A 24,514-nucleotide genomic window follows, 5' to 3' on the forward strand; every position below is an offset into this window, starting at 1 on the left:
ACAAAAATCAGCACTACTACAGAATAGCATATCACAGGTCTGTTTGAAATGGATGCATTTGGGTAAAAGGGGAGGGAGCAAAAGGTTTGGGAAAAGGGGTTTTGGCCATGGGAAGAGTACTATAATACAAATGCTTTGCCATTGTTATCTGTTATAAAGAGAAAATCAGTTAAAATAAGAAAAAAGGAACAACTGTATTCAACACAGAAATCAGCTGATGAGGATATAAAAGCACACAAGCAGGGCTAGCTAGTACTAGTTAGTTTGTTAAGTAGGCTGCTATTGAAATGGGACTGGTGCAACTGTTGTAAGTTTCAGCTTCCTAACATAATGAAAAGCCCAGGCTGGCACAAACCCCTGAGGAATCATACAGGGTATTGCCTAGCAAGTGCCATGCTCCTCCCTAGCACTTCCAGAGTCATGGGGAGCATGAATAGTTGCTAAGCAACAGCCTGCAAAATTAGATTTCCCACCCTCCCCATCAAACTCTATGTTCCAATATTTCTAAACGCTCCGAATTAGATTATCTTCTGTTCAAAGTTGACATAAGTAAATAAATAAATTAAAATTGGGGGGAGGGTATACATTTCTCAGTTTTATGTATTGCCCTTCTCATATGTCTCTGTGTTGAGGAGTGAAGAGGAATTAATCTTGACATGGAACCTAATCCACAGCATTTTGTCCTGTTGGTTTTAATGTTATGCTATGTGGCTTTGCTATATGCACTGGGGCTTCCTCAGACTCCTTTTCTGACTACAGCTCCTTTCACTACACTGGAGACTCCACTGAATTTTTGAAGTGGGGTGTTGGGTGGTATGGTGGGCTGGGATTGGAACGGAAGCCTTGAGAAGGGGCACTGCACCTGTAGAAAAATCCTACAGGCACTGACCATGGTTTGATTCTTACTCACACAGATGTGAGTGCAATGTTAAAAATCTTACCTAGGAAAGTGTTTGAAATATATTCAGACACCTGATTCCCTGATCGGCTCATTTCTGAAAGGTGTGTCAGCTCCCGGTTCAGCATTCTCTTGAACTGTTCGTAATTAGAAAATAAAAATCAGATTGTCAATTTTTCTGAGTGGTGAATACATAATACACCTACAATACCAATAATAATTAGGTATTAACTAGAGTCAATAAGTTGCAATTAAACAATATCTTCAGAGACAAACTATACACACAAAATGTTTTCTAGTCCGTATGGTGGAATTTTGGTTTATAACACTGTCACTTCAAGCTTAGGAAAAAAAAGGTAAATTAAAAACAGGTAGATACCTTTACATAATTGTGAACTATTTAAGTTTCAGAGCATGTTTTGGTTTCACATCTTATAAACCTCCTTTAAACATTTACCATGTAATACCTAACAGTGATTTTTCCACATGAAATATAAAGACAATTTTAATGTACAGAAATTTCTGACAGAGGAAAAATGTAATGCTAACACAACATTTGGTTAGATTGTCATGTTTCATGCTTCTTGAATATGCTTTCTGCAAATGAATATAAAATATTCATACCATTCTATTAGTTTCATGCCATTCTATTTGTATCGCAGAGTTATGCTGCACTGTGACTTACTCTGGTCTATGTATTTATACTACCTTTCTGACTATACAGGAATATAAATATGAAACTGATACATAGATTTTACATATATATAAATAACACAATTGGATTTTATTATCTGTTTTTTAATTATTTAAACCCACCTTGATGTATCCCCATGATACAGATAATAAACAGTTTGCCTCAGGCATTTTTGGAATGACAAAAGCGACAAATCCCCTATGAAGAATTTGCAGGTAAGAGGAAGGAACTTCTCAAGAACAAGGATATCCCAGTCAGTTTCCCACTCAGTAAAAGATTACTATTTGTAAAAGTCTAAAATTCCAGTAATCACTGGCCACTTGCTACTCCATGACAACACCGAGGTTTGTATTCCAGTGCTGCAGCAGACAGACTGTAGTGCTGGAGTTTTTATTGGCAGAACACAAAACACAAAAGGAGCAAGAGCTAATCCAAATGTTTCCAGAATGCTGCCTTGAAGCACTTGGGAATCATGAATAGTCCTGGCACTTCGTTGTCTGAAGGGGTATCCCACTCCAGATTAGTATTCTTTCGTTGAACTGAGCGGAAAAGACGTGACGACTGCTTTTGTAGGTATTGCTGGCTTTTGCAATACAGCCATCTTTTCAAAAGGAAGATTAAAATGGAGGAAGCCCCATGCATATTTAAACAAGTCAAAGGAAGGTGCCCAGTTCTCCTGTTCACAAGCACATAATTGCCATTCTGGAAAATCCCATTTACTCATTCACTCAGGTTTTTAAATCCAACTTTTGCATGTAGATCTTTTTCTTAAGCACTCTCTCCTTCTCCATTAAAACTGGTTTTGTATTTCTTTACATGTTAAAACTATACAGCGAAAATATGTGTATGTATATGCATCGTGTGTGTGTGCGTGTGCAGGTGCGTGCATTAGTATATAAGAAAAAGGTATTTTAAATGTTCAAATTAGCAACATCAAATAGTTTTAACTTCTAGAACACACCACAAACTATGGTATATCTGCAGATCAAAATGTAAGATAGTTTCCATATCCTGTTCCCTAAAAGTAGTTCAGAATCTTCATACAGAATGTTAGAGTTTATCATGTACATATCAGGCTTTAAAGGAACGAGCTCTTTCAAATCAGTGTCTCCTCTTATGTCAGCATAAGAATCCAAGCAAAAATCACTCTGTACAATTACAGTGAAATAAATCAGGATTAAATAATTGCTGCCAGTGAAACATATTCATACTGCTTTCATCCTTGCCACCCTCTTTTTAGGAGTCAGGAAATTCCTAAAAATAAATGTGAGTTTACAAGTATTTCTGTTTCTAATCTTATTTTCTAATAACATTAGAAACAGTTCTGTTTCTAATGTTATTTACAAAGCTGTATGTCCCCCCCCCCGTCCTACCCCACCCCATCACTTTCTCAGGAGTGCATACAGAGCTGGTCAAGAGAATACCATGGTACCATGGCAACAGTACCTCATGAAAATCAGCCTTCTTTACTGTGAGGCTTCCCTTCTGATTACTGTCATGCAGCCATAATGGCCTTGGAATTTCAAAAGTGCTCAAAGCAAATTAAAAGTGAATTTCTGAGATCTAAAGATGAAACTATAAAGCAAGTATAATAATATAGAATCTCCTTCTTTTATGACAAAAATACTGTACTATTTATTGGCTCAAACTTACACTATTATCCATCTCCCAGGAAATTATTTTTATCTATTTCTAAAAAAACTACTCAGCATCTTGGATAACAAAAAAGATGTGACATCATGATTTATATCATGACGGAATACATTTGCACTATAAAGTATAAACTGGTGTATGGATTTGCATTAAGATTCCTATCCTTTCAGTCCCAAGGAGATTTAGATGTGACTGACTACTAACAACTGAGGACACTTAAGTTCACTTATTTTACTGATCCATAATCATATCCACCTCTGCACTGCTATATTAGTGGTTCTTAAACAGATCTTTAACTGTAGCCACAGATAAGCCCCCGTCTTCTCTATATCAGTGTTTCTCCTGGCTGCAGGCCTTTACGTTTCTTCACATACATCAATGGAGTCAATACCTCAGAGAGACTGAGTGATAAGAGAGTTACTGTATGTGTTTTGCATGTGTGGAACCAGGGTATCCCTTTTCCTTATTTATGAATTCCTTGTGTATATGCAAGATGTGTGATCCCATTCTCTGTACTGACAAAATTATAGCATTGTTTAATAAGAAAGATGTCATTTTAGAGAGTTCAGAGTTTCAAAAATAAGAGGCCCACTTAGTTCTAGGTTCTAGTTCTAGTGTGTTCCATAGATATTCCATTCAACTTCCTGTGGCTACAGTAAGAACGCCCCTTTGAAATAAAGACTTTTGGCAGTCCTCATGTCATTACCGCTTCTCCCCATTGTTAATTTGAGGGCCCACTCAGCATCCTAACAATGGCTTGCGGGGGGGAGCTTATTGGATAGAGCAACCATTCTTCACCTGCCTTTCAGTCATTGAATCATATTTTGTTTTTCTTCAAAGGCTTAAAATAGGATGGAGGTGTCTTTAGCTATTGTTTAGCTAGATGTGGCTTGTGTGGACAGGCAGAATAGGCCAACTGTCTGTCCTCACCACAGACTCAGAACTAGCCTGTGCACAAATTTAAATTGTAACCCATTGTCCAGAGATCAAATAAATCACTCAAAACTCCTTGTTTGCCTATGATGAAGTAAGAAGGTTTTTTTTGATATCTAAATGTTGGTGTTTAAGGCATGTAAACTTGCTGATTAAGATGTTAAAAAGTAGAGAGGGTTCTATTAACCCTACACTGTGGAATGCCATGCAATAGAGTTTAGCAATTGGCTGGCCAACTCACACTGTATCTGAAGATGTTTGTGGCTAGCCTAAAAAACGCTGTCTTAAAAAGGTTACATTGTAATTGAGACTGACTACTCAGTACTGCTAAATAGTAGTTGTGTAGGGGATTTATTTATTTTATTTTATTTATTTCATTTCTATACCACCAAATAGCCAAAACTCTCTGGGTGGCTCACAAAAATTAAAACCACAAAGTACAATGTAAAACAATATAAAATATGAAAGCTTAAAACTGCAATATAAAAGTACAACCAGAATAAAACCTAGGAGCAATGCAGAGATTTAAAATACAGATTTAAAACAGCACAGCTAAAAGACTAGATTGCTAAAATGCTGGGAGAATGAAAAGGTCTTCGCCTGACACCGAAAGGAGTACAACATAGGTGCCAGGCAAACCTCTCTAGGGAGCTCATTCCATAGCTGGGTGCCACAGCAGAAATGGCTTTCTTCCTGGTAGCCACGCACCTCACTTCCATCAGCAGGGGCTCCCGGAGAAGGCCTGGGAGAAGGATTTGGGGCTTTGTGCCTTCCCAACAGGCAAAAACAATTTTAACTTCCAATAAGCTATAGATGAAAGTTTGATATATTCAGTGATGTTCACAGACTGGAAGTGGTTGCTGTGAAATAGTTCCTAGTTGTGGTGGGACACATTAAAACATTTGTTCAGGAACACATGAAGTACGCTGACCCTAGGGATGTACAAAAGCACTTACCTTTTCGTGGATTGTGTTCATGGGGGGGGGCACTCTGTCCCTCCCCCCGGAATCGTCGACGGGGGGGAGGTGATCCGGTCCTCCCCCCCAGAATCCTGCCCAGCTGGCTCCGCTCCGCAGCCGGCCAGGCCCATCTGCAGCCAGAGTTCTGGCCGTGGACGGGCTGCTGTGGACGCAAATGGCGGCCGCCATAGCGGCCGCCATTTGTGTCCAGCCAGGCAGCCGTGATAGGCTACGTAAGTATTTACGTAGCCTATCACGGCTGGGCAAAAAAACCAACCCCCCCCCCAGTGTACGCAAATGGCGGCAGCTACGGCGGCCGCCATTTGCGTTCCCCTGTTTTTCATCGTAATAGCCTATGTAAATATTTACATAGACTAAAACGGCGAAAAATAGGGAACGCAAATGGCGGCCGCCGTAGCCGCCACTATTTGCGTACGCCTTTTTTTTTTTTTTGGCTTCCCATGATAGGCTACGTAAATACTTACGTAGCCTATCACAGCAAAGACCAGGGCGACAATGGCGGCTGTGGCAGCTGGTCGAAAGACCCGCTGCCACCGCTGCCACCAGACCCGTCGCCGGAGCTGCCGCCGCCCGGAACATCCGCCCCAGGTAAGCCTCATCCTGGGGGGAATCCATGGGGGGGGGTGGCAAGCCATTCCGCCACGGATTTCGGGGCTCACTGAAATCCGTGGCGGAATTCTCCGCCATCCCTAGCTGACCCCAGAAACAAACTAGCCAGGTTAGACTGAAAAACAGTGACAGTAGAACCACCTCTCTACAAGAGTTTTTAGCTATCTGATGGGGTTTGATCCCCTGTGCTACTGCCTAACTCCGGGGTTCCCAACATGGTGCCCATGGGGACTTCCAAGGGTGCCTACAAAGCTCTCCACTACCCACCTGCCTCATTAAAAAAAAAAAAAAAGCCTTGGAAAATGTTATGGCAATCTTTTTTTTCTCCCTTTCTAACCTCACTATTTCTACTCCCACCACTTCTTCAGCTCATGGTTTCTCCCCCTCTTAGCCTCAAGCCTTGCTCTTCCTCTGACCCTTTGCCTTCCTGTTTCTCCCTCCCAGCTTCTAGCCTCACTGTTTCTCTCCCCACCACTTTACCTTGCTCTTTCTCTCCCCTCTACCCCTTTGGCTTGCTATTTCCTCTTCCCTCCCAGCCTCTTGCCTCACTATTTCTCTCCCTCAACACACCTTTTCAGCTCACATTTGACTAGCCAGGCCCACACAGCAGCCACTATGTGACTGGCCACATTCTATGTGGGAGCCATTTTGTGCTGGTGCCCACAGCAGTTTCTCATATTCCCAAATGTGCTCACAGGTTCAAAAAGGTTGGGGACCCCTGGCCTAGCTAACATTCCCCATTGGCCTATAGAAGCAGCATCATGAACTAGCTGGCTACACACTCACATACGGTAAGGCAAACTGAACCAGTGTTGAGAATGTTTCACTAGCAAGATATGCCTTGCTAACACAATAGCCTTTGTTGTTACTTTTCAGGCTACAGGGAGACCAGGGCTACATCTACACTTACTGCCTTTTTTTGCTTTCAATGAGGTTTCACTGCCCGCCTTTCACACTGCGCAGTACCCGCCTCGAATTGGAACCGAAATTTCCCACTTCCGTGCTCCCCCTTTCAATACCCTGAAAGCCCAGTATTTCCCCTTAATGTGCTCTGATTTTCCACCTTTGCTACCATATCCAGTCGTAGTCCCCACCCCCGCCTGTCCATATGCAGCGGTGTTTGTATTTCCCTCCTGTCCAATCACAGCTCTCGACGGCCCCATGTCTTCTTCTGGCTACCGATTGCATAGCTTCCTCAGCAGCCCCCATTTCCTCAACAACAAGCAAAGGGCTGGATGTATGCGCGCTTGTCTGATCTCGGAAACTAAGCGGGGTCGGTCCCAGTCCGTGTTTGGAAGGGAGACCGCCTGGGAATCAGGCTTCCTGCACAGAGCAGGGGGTTGTTATATCCCTTCAAATGAGATTAAGTTTTAGCCCCTCCTATCCCCTGCTCCGGATGTGGTTTTTTTTAATTCAGGCGTTATCCTCGCAGAATCAGGGCTTCTCCATGATGTTTTTTTTTTTTCCTAATTGAGGCATGATCTTTGAAGCTTGGAAGTTGTGAAGCTTCACAACTTTGAATCTTCAAAGATCATTCCCCAATTACAAAAAAAAAAAAAATTGCGGATAAGCCCCGATTCTGCGAGGATAATGCCTTAATTTAAAAAAAAACATCCAGAGTGGGGGATAGGAGGGGGTAAAACTTAGTCTCATTTGAAGGGATACAACAACCCCCTGCTCAGTGCAGGAAGCCTGATTCCCAGGTGGTCGCCCATCCAACTACTGACTGGGGCCGACCCCGCTTAGCATAGGAGATCAGATAAGCGCGCGCAGGAAAACAGCAGGACAACAGCACAGCACTCGAGTGTGAACCGAGGTTGCGCATTCAATGAAGCACTGCAACGGGGAAGATGGGTGAGTGTGAATAATCACGTTTTAATGTGAGAGCATTTAACCCAACGGGACATCGAATTAATTGCGATGGCGGGCGCAATGTAGATCGGCCCCAGAGCATAAACTACTCATTCATACTTTGTCAAAGTAAAATTGTGTCATAATGTGTGCACGGCTTTAAGCTACTATAGCGTCCCTCTTACTCTGCTGCCCTTGCTTGCTATTTCCTGCAACCTGGGCTTGAATGTGCAAGCATCTGTGCAGCAACAATAATGGCTACCACAACTACCACATGTCAAGAAATATGCTGGCAGCATTTTGAAATTTTTACATTGGTCTTTGAATAATTTGAATTTTGCAGTGCTTTCAATCTTGGATACACCTATAACTAAAATTTAAAATGCCAGAAGACAAAGCATAGCCCTAGTGTTTACATATAAACACCAAGCTGCTATGAGGCTTTGAAATGAAATATAGGCTGCAATGTGTCTGTAAAATGCTTCTTTCCTTTGGCAAGCCATGGGCTAAATGTGCAGCTGCCTAGCACCGCACAAAGACTCTGAAAAGGAGTCCTTAAAATTGACTGCTAGCGTTTTGTGCTTCAAAGTGGATGCTATAGGAGTTGCGTCGCATGGACACAGGCAGCTTCTGCTGTGCGTCACTCTCCTCCTGGCTCATGGTGGGTTTGCTCAGGAATATGTCATAAGATATGGGCAAGGGAAGGTGTGAATGATGCTCAGTGTGAAGGTCAGGAATCCCAGCTGTGTGGGCACACAGGAATGACTTTCAGCTCATGAATCTCATTTAGGACTCACATCAATGGACTGGTGTGACAACAACTTAGATAAAAACCAAAGAATTCGAGACGTTTAATTCTGAGAACGGGACCAAGAAGTGTAGCCTGACACAATTATATCTTGATAATGACAAAAGGATAGCTCTGAAATATAAACAAAGCAGTTTGAACTAATTATAGTTTGAACTTTGATGGGAGGGGCCCTAGCTACCTAGGTGGTAGAGCACCTGCTTAGCATGCAGAATGCCCCAGGTTAAATCCTCAGCATCTCCAGGTAGAGCTGGAAAAACTCTTGCCTGAAATCCTGGAGAGCTGCTGCCAGTCAGTGTCTATAATGCTGAGCTAGATGGACCAATGGTCTAACCTCTGTATAAGGCAGCTTCCTGTATTACTGTAACAATATACAGGAAGGAATTTTCGTCACTTTGTTTACAATCTGCGGAAAGGAATTAAAAGAGCAAGGTGGATCAGACCAAGAGTCTGTGGTGAGGGAATTACCTTTGGTTACATTCCCAAGACTTAGCTATCTATTCATTCAAACTTGTCCCCAGGCTTTCATGACAATAGTCACCTTCCAGAACACAGTAGCAGTCCAAGAGCTATCTGATCCTCAGTGTCCTGATCCCCTTCCCTCACAATGCACTCCCATCAAGAAATATGTGTCCAATTAAGTGGCAGTCTAATAGGGTGCTACTGAAAGAAAGTTAAGTATGCCTGAATCTCATTGAAATAAGTGGACAAAAATGCTTAACTGAGCACAGAGCACTTAGATATATCTTAACTTTCTCTGGACTGTGCAGCTTGTGCTGGTCAGTGGGACTACTGGAAGTAAAGAAATAAAAATATTCCAGGGATTAATGCATTATGACTCTGCTTTAAAAAAAAAAAAAAGCAATTCAATTCAATGAAAGTTTGAAGCAATGGTGTATACATACATTTCTCGTTTGGGTCAGCAACTTTAAATGTGGTTTTATTCACATTCAGTACAGATGATACACTCCAGCCTTTATAACACAAATGTCTGGAGCATCAGCTGATTTCACTGCTCCACAGAAAGACAGCCATGCCTGCAGGGTGAATACATATTACTTTCCCCACATAAATCTATGAATGCTATGAAGTGTAATCTTCTATAAAGTTTGTTTAAAGCTAAATCAATAACAGTGAAGAGAAAAACAAATGTATAAACACATAAACAAGAGAAAATGAGAACTTCTTTGGATTAAGTACCTTGTGAATGCATGTTCGTGAATGCAAATGTCGCATATTTCAAAAATATTGCAGATTTTAATTATTAATAATATTTTTGTCCTCATGTAGAATCAGATTAAGTTGCATTATTTTAATCCAGTCAGTGCAATAAAGTAAGGGTACTGCATATACATGATGAAGTACAAGATCACACATCATAGACATCTGAATAGATGATTAAATGTAAAACCCATGATCTTATCTTTAAACAATGGTCGATGCATACGTAAAGCTATGAAAAATGGGTCCCAATTGTGAAGTTTTCCTGTTATGCATGTTTTTCAAATGACTGTAAAATCAATTATGAGCTAATTAACTCTGCCAACCATTGAGTCATTCTTCAGCTAATAGATTTCCCTATTGTAAGAATTCCTAAGTATGAGGGTCCCCTGGCTTTCATTGTTGTTGCTGTTTTTAAAATATTGTGACTATAATTATTTTCAAGTCTTTGCACAATACTTCTTCAGATTTACATTAGATCCAGATAAATTTTCATCCTTCATTTCTGCAGTTTTGTTAATGTTGATGTTTTGCACTTGCATAGTGTTAGAAAAAAAGGAGACTCCATAACCGTTGGCGTCTCAAGTTATGTAAGAGCCCGAGAGGCGAGAAAATATAGGCGGAGCAAAAAGGGAATCATACTGACGCGCTCATGACTAACAGCTTGGTAAGCTGATAGTGACTGTTTATTGGCTATTGACTTAGTGAGCTGATGTACTAACTGTTTCATTGGTTACTGGTAAGAACAATAGAAGCGATATGATATAAAGGGCTTTTGCACACGTGTCTCGGGGTCCAGACTGCTCTGCACCCGTTTTGCAAAACGTTCAATAAAATAGTGTTGGATCCACTGCTGACTGCCTGGCATCCTTTTCTTCTAAACCGAAAGCAAGGACTTTTTATCTAACAATTTGGTGCCGTGACTCGGATCCTGCTTCGGGGCACGTCCCCTTCGCGCTGAGCCGAGGGGCCGCGGAGGAGAAGTGGCCACAGGTGGTTGTTTTACACTGCCTTCTCCTCACGACGGTGGCGGCGGAGGCGCCTGGGGACCAACGCCAGAGGAAGAGGGAGACGTGATCACTCCTTTTAGGCACCGGCAGTGGATCAATAAGCAGCTGGACGCAGCTGCGGGCGGGACAGAAGAGGCTTTTGGGGTAAGTGAAACAGCTTACATTAGGGGATAAACACGGGACGGTGGTGTGTTTGTGATTGTGTGAGACGCCTACGGGCGAAGCGAGTGGGGAGCCCCGATCTGCATTTCCTTACCCCGGAGACAGGCTAGGTCAGAGGAGGGCGAAGCGCAAGAATTGCTGATTGAAATTCCCACCGTCATGGGTGGGTCCCAATCTAAGTCTGCGAAGAAGTCCCATACGCCCTTGGAGTGTTGTTTGCGCAATTGGTCACGTTTTAAGCAGGATTATGGAACTAAGATGACAAAGGATCGTCTTGTCTTTTTTTGCACCCGGGAATGGCCAATATTAGAACCCAAATGCCCACCCGAGGGGTCTTTTGACCCAACCTTGGTATCTGATGTGCGAACAATAGTAGCATAGAGGGGAAGTTGGGACCAGTTCCCTTATATTTGATTCGTGGGCAACTTGTGTGCCCCTTGGCAGCAGGCCCGCTCCGTGGGTTGTTAAATGCATGTCCCTTGCCCTTCCCATGGTGGTCAAAAGGAAACCACCAAAAGAAGGACCACCCAGGGTCATGGCCATGGCACCGGAGGACCTACTGCTTCCTCCTCCCTACGGGACAGCCGTCGCAGGGCGACCACGCCCGTTGCAACCACCACCCTCTCCTGAGGGGCCTGCCCAGCAGTTAGATGCCCCCGAGAAGGACCCCTCTCACGAAATAGTACCAGAGGACCCCACCCCTCTAGTTGAACGCCGGGACACTCTCCACGATTGTCTAAATTCCCTAGAGGAAAGATTGGAGGTCCTACAGAGAGACGCAAAAGGGGGACCTAACTACAACCTGCGAAAGGACCCCCAACCACCGCTGAAGTTCACCTTCCCCATCAGAGAGGTCCCCGACCCTACCGCCCAACATCCTCAAGGGACGATGTTTGTTTATGTCCCATTCACAACATCTGATTTGTATAATTGGAAACAATTTAACCCCTCCTTTGAAGAGGATCCTGGGCCACTCCTGTCTCTGATGGAGAATGTGAGGCTTACTCACAACCCCACGTGGGACGGTACACAAATGCTATTGAACACCTGTTTTCTCAGCCAAAAACCAACCATCCTTGCGGGGGCACGAGCCAAGTATAGGGAGGAAAATCCCCAGGCAACTGAGGAGGAGATGGCGGAGGTTCTGCCCACAGGGCAACCCAATTGGGGGGTGGCATTGCTAGGAAGGGACTTATTGACTAAACTCCAAATTGAGATTGCTTTTACTCCTGATGGAAGGATGGAGATACGGCTCCCTAAACAGCAGAGTAGTAACTACCAAAAGGCCCTTTTGAAGGTTGCAGAAGAATCCACCCCAGAGGCCACCGAGGACTGGAGCCTAATAGAAAACAGAGTCAACCCTCTAGCTTGGGCCGGGATTGGAGGGGCCTCTCGAGCCAAGTCGGCAGCACCATACAAAATTCCCCTCAAGGAGGGAGCAAGGCCTGTTCATGTGAAACAGTATCCCCTTTCCCGCCAAGGAAAGGAGGGCCTACAACCAGTGATAACAAAGCTCCGAGAAGAAGGCCGGCTCATTGAGATAATGTCCCCCTATAACACGCCCATCATCGCTGTGCCAAAAAGGGGAGGGGGGGCAAGGGCTACCGCTTAGTGCAAGACCTCCGGCTCATTAATCAGCAGATCGAGGCCCCCCATCCTGTGGTCCCCAACCCACACACCCTCCTTGTAGGAATTCTGGAAGAGCATGCCTGGTTCACTGTCATAGACCTAAAAGACGCCTTTTTCAGCATCCCCCTCCACCCTGATTCAAGGCCTTTGTTCGCCTTTGAATGGGAAAGCCCAGAGGGGGGGTCAAAAGTTCAATTAGCATGGACAGTCATCCCTCAGGGGCTCAATCTCTCACCGGTCGTCTTTGGCCAGCAGCTCCAAAAGGATCTCGAACCCTGGGTCCAGCAGCACTCAGAGGTGCATCTCCTCCAGTACTGTGACGACCTCCTGATTTCAGCCAAGGCCAAGAATGCGTGCCTGAGTGGGACGGTTTCCCTCCTCAACTATCTAGCGGAGGGGGGGTATAAAGTGTCAAAAGAAAAAGTACAGTTGGCCCAACCAACTGTAAAATTCCTAGGCTACCACATAACTAAAGGGACTTGGAGCCTAGGGCAAGAAAGAGTCGAAGCCATCCGTGACACTCCTGTCCCTAAGTCCCCCCGCGAATTGAGGGCCTACCTGGGGTTGACCGGATTCTGCCGACTATGGATAGCAAACTATGGGGAGACAGCGCGGCCGCTGTATGAGGCGCTGCAGAAAGATAGACTGGATAAATGGAAATGGACTAAAGAAATGAATAAGTCTTTTCCCAGTCTTAAAGCTGCTCTTGTGTCACCACCTGCTCTAGCCATACCAAATCCCAGCCGGTCATTTAGACTTTATGTGCATGAAAATAAGGGCATAGCTTCGGGAGTGCTTTGCCAGCGAAAAGGGCCCTCTTGGAGACCAGTGGGATATTATTCCAAGGTCCTAGATGTCGTAGCACGAGGATGGCCAAGTTGCCTGAGGGCAGTAGCGGCAACAGCTCTGATCTGTACCGAGGCCGAGAAAATGACGATCGGAGGACCCATTGAAGTTTGGGTGCCGCATGGAGTGCCACAAATTTTGGGATCAGGAGGAGGAAGCAAATTTCTCAACCCAGCCCGGCATTCCCGATATGAAATAGGTTTACTAACAAACGAAAACCTCACTTTTAAGGCTTGCTCTAGCTTTAATATCGCCACACTACTGCCAACATTACTGGGCACAAACGGATCGGGACTCCCAAATCATGACTGCCTTGAAGTATTAGACCTAGACACCAAAGGCCGACCGGACCTTGAGGATGAACCAATAGAGGGAGCCAGAGATCTGTTTGTAGATGGATCTAGCTATTAGGGGTGGACGAAAGTCCCTTACCTTTCGCCGAAGCTTGTTCGCGGTGGGGGGGAGGCGCTTCGCTGCTCCCCCTGCAAAGTTCAGGCCGGGGGGGAGGCTTCCCGCCTCGCCCCGGCCGAAATTCAGGCCGGGGAGGAGGCTTCCCGCCTCGCCCGGCCGCGAACGCGAAAGTTTAAAAAAACAACAACACGCCCCCTGATAGGCTACGTGACGATTAACGTAGCCTATCACGGCTAGATTTGCAAAGTCAGCCGTGATAGGCTACGTCAATCGTCATGTAGCCTATCACGGGTGATTTAAAAAAAAAAAAAGCGCGTACGCTAATGGCGGCCCCCATAGGGAGCCGCCATTCGCGTTCCTTATTTGGTCGCTGTAGTCTACGTAAAGATTTATGTAGACTACGGCGACCAAATAAGGAATGCAAATGGCGGCTCCCTATGGGGGCCGCCATTATCCGTATGCGCTTGTGTTTTTTTTTTTTAAAGTCACCCGTGATAGGCTACGTGATGATTGACGTAGCCTATCACGGCTGACTTTGCAAATCTAGCCGTGATAGGCTACGTTAATCGTCACGTAGCCTATCAGGGGGCGTTTTTTTTTTCTTTTATTGCAATGGCGGCGGTGGCAGCCGGTAGAAAGACCGGCTGCCGCTCCCGCCCCGCTCGAACACCCGCTGAACCGCCGGCCGGACCCGCCGCCGGGAGGGACATTCGGCGAAGGTAAGTCCTGTCCCGGGGGGGGGTGCGGGGGGCGGGGGGGTTCGGAGGATTTCTCCCCGAAACTTGTTTGGGGGGCCGAACACGTTGGCGCTCGGCCCCCCGAAGTTTCGGGGAGAAATTCTCCGCCATCCCTACTAGCTATATGCTGGATGGAAGGCGCTACACAGGAGTGGCGGTCATTACTCTAGACGAGAGTGTGCGCGAGGAAAGGCTGCCTCCTCATTTCTCCGCCCAATCCGCTGAACTGGTAGCCCTGACAAGAGCCCTGCAAGCCAGCAAGGGAAAGCGAGTAAATATTTATACCGATAGCAAAAATGCCTTCGCCGTTGTGCATGCTCATGGGCAACTCTGGAAAGAGAGGGGATTCCTTACAGCAAATGGATCTCCAGTGGCTAATGGCGGCCTAATAGTGGATCTTCTGGATGCCCTCCAGCTACCCTCACAAGTAGCTGTTTTCCACGTCCGAGCCCATGGGAAAGAAAAAGAGGAAAAATGGAGACAGGGAAACCAGAAGGCAGATGAGGCCGCAAAAAGAGCAGCCAGAGAGGGAATCCAAGGAACATTCCTCATTCTACCCAAAAGAAAAGAGCGCCCCACATACTCCCCTGCTGAGTTACAGATGGCACAAGAACACGGAATAAGTCCCTGCGATGACGGATGGATCCAGATGACAGATGGAAGACTGCTTCTTCCACAGACCCTGCAGAGGGTTGTTCTAGAGCAAGTTCACCATTCTCTTGGACACCCTGGAGCATCAGCCATGATTGACTATTGCAAGAGGCTGTTTGTCTCCCCTGGCTTAACTGTATGCGCCCACCGACTAGCCGCAACCTGTGAAGTCTGCCAGAAAACCAACCCTCCCAGGGCACCCCCTCCTCCAAAAGGAGGGCGACCATGGGCCTACTATCCTTTCCAGAGGGTGCAGATTGATTTTGCTGAGATGCCACCATGTAGGGGTTACAGGTATTTGCTTGTAATAGTATGTCAAATGACGGGGTGGGTAGAGGCGTTTCCATGTAGGAACTGCCAAGCTAAAACTGTTGTTGCTAAATTGTTACAGGAGGTGGTGCCCCGGTTCTCCCTGCCCGAAGTTATAGAGTCTGATCAGGGCTCACATTTCACCTCAGTTATTACACGGGGGCTGGCACAAGCTCTGAGAGTAGAGTGGCATTTACATTGCCCCTGGAGGCCCCAGGCAAGTGGACAAGTTGAAAGAATCAATCGGAGCCTCAAGGAGACTTTAACCAAACTCCAACGAGGGGTGAAGCTCACTTGGGTTGAGGCTCTGCCAATAGCTTTAACGAAGCTTTGAAGGATGCCAAGAAAGGACATAAAATTGTCCCCCTTTGAACTGATGTTTGGGTTCCTGCCTCGGGTACACTGCGGAAGGAAGGAGGAAGTCAAGTGGGAGGTGGGTGATCAGATGCTAAGGGATCAGTTGACTTCTCTACAGTCTGTTCTTTCACAGCTACGAGCTTATTCTGTTCCGTTTCAGAGACTGCCGTTAGATGCACCTACCCATCTCTTCCAGATGGGAGACGAGGTGTTGCTGAAAAAGTGGAATAAAGAAGCTTTAAAGGAAGGGTGGGAGGGGCCTTATTTGGTGGGACCAACCAGCCACTCGTGTGTAAAGCTTGTGGGTTCTAGTAAATGGACACACTGCAGCCGGATAAAGCCATTTAAGCGACCCTTGCTTCCTTCTGTCACCTGGAAAGAACAGGAGGACACGGGCAACGGTCCTCTGCTCCCTGGCACCCCTCCGGAAGCTGCCAGGGACACAGGCGAAGAAGCCATCCAGGAGCCACAATCGCCTGTAATATACAAGTCACAACATCTGGGAAAAGCTCGGGTTCGAATTACAAAAAACTTGTAATATGAAGCAAGTATTGTGGGTGGTGTTGGTAATGTTAGTTAAAGAAATATTAACGTGGATGGTGATACCTCAAGGACTTGGGCTTGACAGCTTTAAGATAAAACCCCGAAATGTCACACCAACACCCCTCAAACCACTTCTGGTACAGATCCCCGAGAAAGAGAGGCGTCCCTGGAGAACCAGGTTAGGAATCCCAATAACAGAGGAAACTGATAATGTGTGGTTAGAGTGGATAAAGTATACAGCCAAGTCTTTAAATAAGTCTGACTGTTTTGTTTGTGCCACAGGGAGATCTGTAGCAAAGGTGCTGCCCTTTCCACTGGGCTGGGACACTCCTTCCCTCCTCACCTGCGTGATATGTTTGTTCCAACACCCTGATGCATGGGGAGAGGAGGAATGCCAAACCCTCAATAAATTATACCCCCCACTCAAATTAAAGGATCGCGTCAGACCTTCCACAGTCTTCCTGCAAAGAAGAAACCATACCGGATGCATACACTGAAACCTTGCAGACACAGAGGGGCGTATAGGGAACCTGACGAGTAAAGTAAGATGTGTTAATTCCACCCGCTTTAGGAATAATTCCCTTTCAATCCCATGAGCTGATCTCTGATGGTATTGTGGTGGTCTAGAGTTGTATGAGGTATTGCCCTCCAATTGGTCCAGAGCTTGTGGGTTAGTTCAGTTGGCAGTCCCCTTTTCAATTGCATATCATCCAGCAGAGAAGACTGGCCAACCCCGGCAGAAATGATCAGTAACCCCTTTTGATGATCAAATATATATTGACTCCATAGGAGTACCAAGGGGAGTGCCAGATGAGTTCAAAGGAAGAAATCAAATTTCTGCAGGATTTGAACCTACCCTGTTTTGGTGGGTGACCATTAACAAAAATGTAGATTGGATCAATTACGTTTATTATAATCAACAGAAGTTTATAAACTATACTCGAGATGCTGTAAAAGGATTGGCTGAGCAGCTAGATGCCACCAGCCAAATGGCTTGGGAAAATCGGCGTGTTCTTGATATGATGTTAGCAAAAAAAGGAGGGGTTTGTGTCATGCTAGGTGGACGGTGTTGCACCTTCATCCCTAACAACACTGCCCCAGATGGCACGGTAACAAGGGCTTTGCAGGGCCTCACCGCCTTGTCTGAAGAATTAGCCGAGAATTCAGGGATTAACAGCCCCGTGACTGCCTGGTTAGAGAGATGGTTTGGAAAATAGAAACACCTAGCAGCCTCAATCCTTATTTCGCTTGTAGTGATGATAGTTTTAGTGTTATTTGGTTGTTGCATTATCCCCTGCGCTAGAGGCTTATCCCAGCGGTTAATTGAAGCTGCTCTATCAAAACAGATGCTCTTGCTTTATTGTGCTGATAAAGAAACTCCGTTTTAAATGCTTTAAGACGTGAATAAAGACTTAAAGGAGGGAATTGTTAGAAAAAAAGGAGACTCCATAACCGTTGGCGTCTCAAGTTATGTAAGAGCCCGAGAGGCGAGAAAATATAGACGGAGCAAAAAGGGAATCATACTGATGCGCTCATGACTAACAGCTTGGTAAGCTGATAGTGACTGTTTATTGGCTATTGACTTAGTGAGCCGATGTACTAACTGTTTCATTGGTTACTGGTGAGAACAATAGAAGCGATATGATATAAAGGGCTTTTGCACACGTGTCTCGGGGTCCAGACTGCTCTGCACCCGTTTTGCAAAACGTTCAATAAAATAGTGTTGGATCCACTGCTGCCTGCCTGGCATCCTTTTCTTCTAAACCGAAAGCAAGGACTTTTTATCTAACAATAGTAAGCTTATTATCTCTTTCCCTTCACTCATAACAAATGACAATTTTACCAGGAACATGTGAACATAGCAAACCAAAACAAATGGAAGGGAGAGAACATTCGATGCAGCTTATGAGCTGCATGGAAGAGCTTTTATCCTCTTCACGGTCCACGTTTTCTTTCCTTCCTTCCTTCCTTCCTTCCTTCCTTCCTTTTTTGCATGACTGACAGAGAGGTTAATTCAATGTTTAGATGAGGCTCCAGGTGTGCAGACCCCACTCAAGCTACAGACCTCTCTTCACTCCTCTGAACATTTTTCTCCAGAAGGGTAAACAGTTGTTGGAAAGCACTTCTAGGGCTCCTTACGTCCTTGCTATAGCTTCGGCCCCATATGAACCCAACTTCCAGAAGCTTTTGGCTGGTTCTCCAAGAAGCTCTAGCTCTGACAGCATCTGCTTTTGCCTGAACACTCTCAGGGGAAAAGAGATGCTGCCAGAACAAATGAGCAATGTATAAATTAAAGAGAGCCTAGTTACTAGATGCTACAATTGATGACAGAAAAAAGAAAATTGTAACTGCTGAACAGAGTATGTGGACTTTACAACCTCCTTCCTTGTATGCAATCACACTTCTTACTTCAGAATACATCAATTTAAAGCTGAAATCTTACACAAAACAACCTGAGAATAAGACGCATTAAACTCAGAGGGACTTCCTTCTGAGTAAAAATACACAGGACCTGTTTGCAAGATGTAATATTTCCATCCATAGTGATCAGTACTGTCTGCACCTTTAAGGATGCTATCCTAACCCATTTACGATGTCGTAAGTCCCACTGAACTTGGTGGAACTTACTTCTGAGTGTACATGCATAGGATTGTGAAGTAAATACAGTGTTTTATTTATACTCTAAATAAACAACATCCACCAGCTCTTGAAAGACGGTAGAGAGCGGGAGATACTGTTTAGTGTGAAAGAAGGTATGAAGGTTTTCTGAATCTAGCCTTAGATTATCACTGATTGCAGCATTTTTTCTGAGAAAAAGTGCACATGTGTTTACACAATACACATTTATTTCAGAACAGTACCTTGCCCCTTTCAGTGCTGGTTCAAGCCCTATTCAGTAAGTTGTATTGCGTCAAAATAACTTGCAAAAGTGAGAATACACCTTGGGTAGGCAGCATTTGCGTAAGAATGGTTGAGCAAAGACTCTCAGTTAAATATGTTCCTTTCTGGTTTTCCAGTCCAAAGCTTAATTTGCAGATAATCCTTAGACCATTATTTATCTATGGACGATAGTGTCAGAAGTGCTTGTGAGATTCATAGTCAAAGGCATGATCCTTTGATGATTTTTCATCAAAGGGGCTGATGAAAAATGTTAATCCATTTATTTAAAAAATTAAGACCAGGTGAAAAAGTTAATGCAAGACCGTTGCTTTGATGTTTACAAAGAAAGTGGTTCTTCCTCTTACTAACGCCACTCATCCACCATGCTCTAGAATGCCACAGCTATGGCTTGTTGTATTCCTAAATAATTGGGGCTTTCTATCACTACAGTGACTCAGATGCACAATGTTCATAATCTCATTTTTATACAAATTACACTCTAGGTGCATAGCACTGGAAAAGGAATGTGTCCAAGAGTGCGGGGAGAGGGAAATAATATTTATTAAAATTTTGTTGGCTGTATTCAGATGTCTATACGTTCCTAAGGAGTATGCATACTTAAACAAGCTAGTCCTACATGCCTGTATGAACAGGTATCTGTGGCAATATGGGACACAGTCCACCTCTGCTGAGCAGATACAAAACTAAGCAATAGTCAGGTATGTAGAAAACGAGTTCCTAAAGGACTCTGGCCATGAACTGTTGTTTTGAATATACGTACGTTCCCTTAGGTTTTACTGAAGAACTGGACATCTCTCAGATTTCATACTGAAGAAAAGTTCTGGGTACAAAATGGGCATTTTCTGTAAACAAGAATAACAGGCCACTATTCTATATGCATGCATTTATATATTCTATGTAGTATGTGTTTGCATTCTATCTATATAGAAAAATGGTACATATATAAATGCAACATTTTAAAATGGGATTAGAATGTTATTATGTAACTGTTTCTAGGTAGTTGCCTGGCAATTAAAGAGCAAATATATACAGAAAATAGAAAGTTGAAGCAATTTTAAAAGGACTAGTATTGTTTTATAGATTGCTTTCTGTGTTCTTATACAAAGACAGTCATGGGACATGTTATTCCCACACTGTGGAATGTGTGGGTGCTGAGTGAGGTTTATCCATTATTCAGCTAATGCTGAACTTAAAAAAGGAAGTGACAAAGAAACAACCTTTTTCTTTCCTGAAATAAATTAGTAATGTTTAAACAGTATACACATCTGAGACTCTGCTGGCATATCAACAAGTCCATGCTATGTCATACCTTGAAGTGCAAACTCTGCTTAAATGTGCACTGATCACACAGGCCCATAATAATTACTGCTTAGAAATACAAACAACAGCTGGATCTCTGTAGTTTGCTCACTGATTCAGTAACATCGGCCATATTTATTGCACACATGATCATTCCTATGACTAAGACAGCCAAACACTATCAAAAGAATTTGGCTTTTGTTATTAAGTTGCTTAGCATTAAAAAGATTATTACTATATAAAAGTACAGTATTGATGTAGCTCACTACAAGTGTAGATTTGCAGATAGGGTGGGGGTGGGGGACAGGTGATCAAAGTGAAAATGCCTGATGGTCATACAACAGGGTCTTTGGATCCAAGCCCCCGCCTCAATTCCTTGTAGTTACATTATAATTCATTTCTGTGTTAGTAACTCTCCCCTTCCCTATCTGTATGAACACAAGACAGGAAGGAAAAACTCCTGTCAGGTCATACATAGTAGCTTACTCTTATTGATGTCCTGACTCACAAATAATCTCTGCAAACCTTAGATAGGATGCTTGTTGCTGGAATACAAAGCCAGCACAAACTAGTGAGATAGAGCAAGGAATAGTATGCCTTTTATTTCACCACTTTTGGGGTATGATCCAGCCAAGATAAAGCACTTTAATAAAGTCCTGTTTGTTTCAGTGGGAGAATTAAGCATATTCTTAAATCACTTCTACTGAAATCAATAGGTCTTAATGGTGCTTTCATCTTGGCTGGATCATGCCTTTTGTTTTTTTTCTTACCATGGAATAATATATTTAGCTTATACAGCTAGGATGCATTTTTATGGCTGCCTGAACCTGAAGTGCTTTTAACATGAATAAACTGGAAGTTAAAACCAGAAATTAAAAGCAAAGTTGAGGTAGCAAAATGTATGAGGTGGAACTAAATGCAGGGAAGCAGCAGATTTTTTTAAAAAATGACTAATCAAGTCAGGTCACAGCCACACATGTTATTTGTTAAAAAATAAGTCTATGGTTATGGTACTTACAAAATAAAATGTTAATAAACAATTGCTGATCCTGGGAAGACTTTTTTTTTATCAGTGTCTGCTATATAAAGAGCATGAACTCAACTATTAGGTTTGACCAAGTGCTTGCTGTTGAGGCTCACACATCACATAATTAGCTCAGACTTACAGCATCTCTCTATGGAGAATGAGAAGAAACTGGTTCATGAAAGTTTAGACTGGATTGTGCTGGTTATAATCTATTTGCCTCAGGGCAGTGGTTGGACTTTGCATCTCCTCCAGTCCTGTGCTTTTCTAAAGTAAGTAAAGGGGCCAAACATGGGGGCTTTCAGCATGATGGATCAATGCTGAAGACATGGTATAATTTAATTTTCTCCTCAATTAATAGCTTTGGCCTATTTCATGATATAATTATGATAATGAAGACTTTTTGCTTTTCTTCACAATAGTTCTCAGGGGCTTAACTGGGAATGGCATAGGATTTTAGATTAATTTTTGACTGTATGGCATTTAGCAGAAAACAAAAGTGAGCTCTTTGTTTAATAAAGGTGGAGGCAAAAAATTCCTTACTCTGAATTTGCCAAATTGTGGGCTGAGGAAACTTTACATCATCCTGAGTAGCATTAACGGACAAGGCAGTGGAGAGAGGTTAAGAGGTGGGCCTGATGTGATGACTGGGTTGACAAAATTAATATTACACTGGTTTTGTTTCATATCCCCCTAGTTGTCCTTTATTCTTCCATCTTTGATGTAGATGCAAGCCACAATGCATCCAGATAGATTCTACTATATTTGAAGGGTGAAACAGGGGTTTAGCCTATTTCACATTGTGCAGCCCAAAGCACTGGAAGGTGCCAGGTTGGGGAAAGTTGGCATAGAGAATACCTGTCAAAGTAATTCATCTCTCTCCCCAACGTGAGTTTGGTTTACAGTAAACGAAAGGACACACTGAGTGAGAACATTACCCTCTGCTAATTTAGCACCTGCCTTTAAATGCACGTCCTGTTAAAAGAGCTAGTGTAGAAGATCCATGTGAGGAGGAAACACAATAGAAGAGTAAACGTGTGAGAAGCTGGCATTTTCTGGTAGCATGTTTGGGAAATTAGAGCCTTGCTAATCCCACTAAAGTCTTTATTTGGCACCATACTCAACCTTAAACAAAGGGCCATAAGTTGTACAGTTCCAAGGAGGATATCAACACAATTTCGAAATGGTGAGAGTATGCATCCATGCACATCACAGAGAGTTTTATTTCAGAATCCTGGCTCAAGAACAAAGACATCCCAAAAAACTAAATTTCCCTGAATATCTGCCTCCAACGTAAGGATCCATTTTGCCAATGGGACCAAAAAAGTGCTCTGCTGTGATTTCTCAACAGGACTTGGACTATCTCTCATTGTGGTACAATGGGTGTCACATTTCTGCTTGCCTACCAAGCACCTTATACAAATTTTACTGTCAGATCACCTGATTTCAGTATACATAGTGGAAGAAACATTCCTTTTCCAGCTTATGTAATAATTTGCTTTTTTAATGCCTGCCACTGAGGAATTCTGTACTTAAATCACTACCACTGACCACATGGAGGAATCTGACTACACAAAAGCCTGGAAGATTAAATCCATACAAGCAAGAGTCATATTAAGGTTTCATTCACAGATGGCAAAAATGGGGCAAGACAGGGATTCTTTGAACCCATTTATGATATATGAAGGATAATGGCTTCTTAGTACACATTCGAGCTGTGGTGCTACAATTGCATGCTTAGAATATCTTGGGCATATTATGTAACAAGTTACACCATAATGCTGAGAATGGGAAAGAGCAAAGCAATTCAGAAATGTGTAAAAGAAAAGAAGCTATCATACTTCAGTCATATAATGCCTAATGAGAAAATAGGGATGTACGAAATCCCTTACCTCTAGTCCGCTGGGGGTCTGCAGGGGGGGGAGGTGATCCGTTCCTCCCCCCCGGAATCCTTGCCGGCCGGCTCCGTTCTGCAAGCGATATGGTTGCCATTGTGGTCCGCATCGCTGTCTGAGTGTAAAGAGGAAGTGATCTGGACGCAAAGTGGAAAGAGCAAGTGATCAGGATGCAAACAGCATCTGCTATGCCATTTGCATCCCCGTTTCTTCTCGTGATAGGCTAGGCATCTTTATTTACGTAGATATTTACGTAGGCTATCGCGTGAAAAAAAAACAATGGACACAAATGGCGTCGACTATGCCATTTACGTCCCTTTTTTTCACGCGATAGGCTACGTAGGTATAAAGTATAAATAAAGACGCATAGCCTATCACGAGAAGAAATGGGGATGCAAATGGCATAGCAGATGCCATTTGCATTCTATCACTTCCTGGTGCTGCTCAGGACAGCGGAACGGAGTCGGCCAGGATGGGAGATTCGGCCTGTTGCATCCGGGGTGGCAGGGGTAAGTACATTCGTTTCTCCATGGACCCCGGGGGGGCGAATTCACTGGAATTCGGCCTCATTTGAGTCCGTGGCAGATTTCACGACCATCCCTAGCAAATATCAGCTTTTACAACTCATCGTGCAAGGCAAAGTGAAGGGGAAAAGAGGACCGGGATGATGTAGGACATCATGGCTGTGGAATTTGAGACAGTGGACAGGAATGACATCTACTACTTTATTTTGGACAGAAGTAGGGATGTCAGAGAATTCCACCATGGATCTTGGTGAGGCCGAATGCCAGTTCATTCAGCCCCCCGAAATCTGTGGCGGAATGAAGCCCCCCCGCCCCCCACCCCGCGAAAGGCATAAAAAATGGGACACCTACCTGCTGCCGTTTGCGCTGACTTGTGAATAGTGGCTGCGGCCGCCATTCGCTTCATCACTATAGCTATGATATCACTATAGCCGTGATATCATGGCAAAAAAAACGGAACGCAAATGGTGGTGGCTATGGCGGTGATAGCCTTCGTAAATATTTACGTAGGCTATTACGGCAAAAGAGAGGGGCACAAATGGCGTAGTGGCCGCCATTTGCGTTCCCCC

At 44.0% G+C, this 24,514-nt stretch overlaps 1 protein-coding gene across 2 annotated transcripts in view; it reads right to left on the reverse strand.

Annotated features, from left to right (window-relative positions):
• The window catches only part of PDE4B (phosphodiesterase 4B), a 352,041-nt gene that overhangs the window by 13,009 nt on the left and 314,518 nt on the right, over nucleotides 1–24,514 (reverse strand). For both annotated transcript variants that reach the window (XM_084852293.1, XM_084852294.1), the window contains one exon: nucleotides 942–1,035. In XM_084852293.1, the coding sequence (XP_084708419.1) occupies nucleotides 942–1,035 (94 nt within the window). The remainder of the gene's footprint in view (nucleotides 1–941; nucleotides 1,036–24,514) is intronic.

Source organism: Heloderma suspectum, chromosome 4 (assembly GCF_057233095.1).
Source record: "Heloderma suspectum isolate Gila_16-S chromosome 4, 16-S_ref, whole genome shotgun sequence".
In the NCBI taxonomy this organism is placed as follows: domain Eukaryota; kingdom Metazoa; phylum Chordata; class Lepidosauria; order Squamata; family Helodermatidae; genus Heloderma; species Heloderma suspectum.